Source organism: Gregarina niphandrodes, assembly GCF_000223845.1.
Source record: "Gregarina niphandrodes unplaced genomic scaffold scaffold00015, whole genome shotgun sequence".
Taxonomy (NCBI): domain Eukaryota; phylum Apicomplexa; class Conoidasida; order Eugregarinorida; family Gregarinidae; genus Gregarina; species Gregarina niphandrodes.
This window is the reverse complement of record NW_011646042.1, coordinates 166,089-167,138: the sequence shown is the minus strand read 5'-3', so window position 1 is coordinate 167,138 and position 1,050 is coordinate 166,089. Positions and strand designations below refer to the sequence as shown.

General features: G+C 47.5%; 1 protein-coding gene across 1 annotated transcript; it reads left to right on the top strand.

Moving 5' to 3' along the window:
• Window positions 1–231: 231 nt before the first annotated feature.
• On the top strand, window positions 232–958 carry GNI_083120 (hypothetical protein; the record flags this gene model as incomplete). The annotated part of the gene is made up of 1 exon (XM_011135777.1): window positions 232–958. A coding segment is annotated over one exon (727 nt), but the record flags the coding sequence as incomplete, so codon positions are not given.
• Between the last annotated feature and the right edge of the window lie 92 nt (window positions 959–1,050).

Genomic DNA, 1,050 nt, shown 5'->3' with positions numbered 1-1,050 from the left:
GCCTATAGGAGTATTGTAGATATTATGTAGTGTAAAAGGGATCCCAAATAGCACAGTGGCACTTGTAATGCATCAAGTCTTTGAGTAAGTACTTGGTTCGTATTGAATATTTATTGTAGACGTATTCATCGACATATGTGGCCGATAGAATTTGGCGCCACGGTCGAAAAGGCAGCTCATGTTGATTACTCAAGCTCTTACATGATACCGAATTACTCAACCGTGTATAGAATGGAGAGAGCTGAGGAGGGTTGCAATCTGTATTTAAGTTTAGATTTCTTGGGTGTGAGTCCCTTACCGGGATCGGTAACTGTGGCGGAAGCTCACTTAATATGGGATAAGGTTCTTAACCATTTAGTTGAGGTTCGACAGAACCAGTGCCTAAAGGCGTTCAAGGTAGAACAACAGCCTCATAGGCTGACTTCAATCAGTGACCCCCTACACGGGCATCGACCGATGGGGTCCCGCTCGACAATGGGCGGGAGTAATGTTGTAGTCTGCTCTAGAGCAGAGCGGGCCATCCAACAGGAGGCGATCCAACAGAAGGTGGACCTTAGGGAAGAGATCGACTTCAGGGAGGAGATCGACTTCAGGGAGGAGATCGACTTCAGGGAGGAGATCGACTTCAGGGAAGAGATCGACCCCAGGGAAGAGATCGACCTCAGGGAAGAGATCGACTTCAGGGAGGAGATCGACCCCAGGGAGGAGGTGGAACTAATTAATTCGGAGTCAATTAGGATCGTGGATGTTTGTCTGCTCAGACCTCGTGAGCTGGCCCAACTAAAGAATTATAATGCATGCATCCCGGCTATCGTAAATAAGTTGAAGAACATTAATAGAAAGTGTAACCAACTCATAGGGGCTGAAGACTTGCTTGTCGACGCCATCAAGCTACGTATCTTACAAGGATTCGGAATAAGTCCCGCAGCAAAGGCCGTTACAGAGATAAGCACATCCAGTCAGGAACTTGTGAATAACCACGAGCCGGACAATGATGCTCACGACACCGCGCACGACAGTGACTATTTGGATAGTGAAGATGACGTCAGC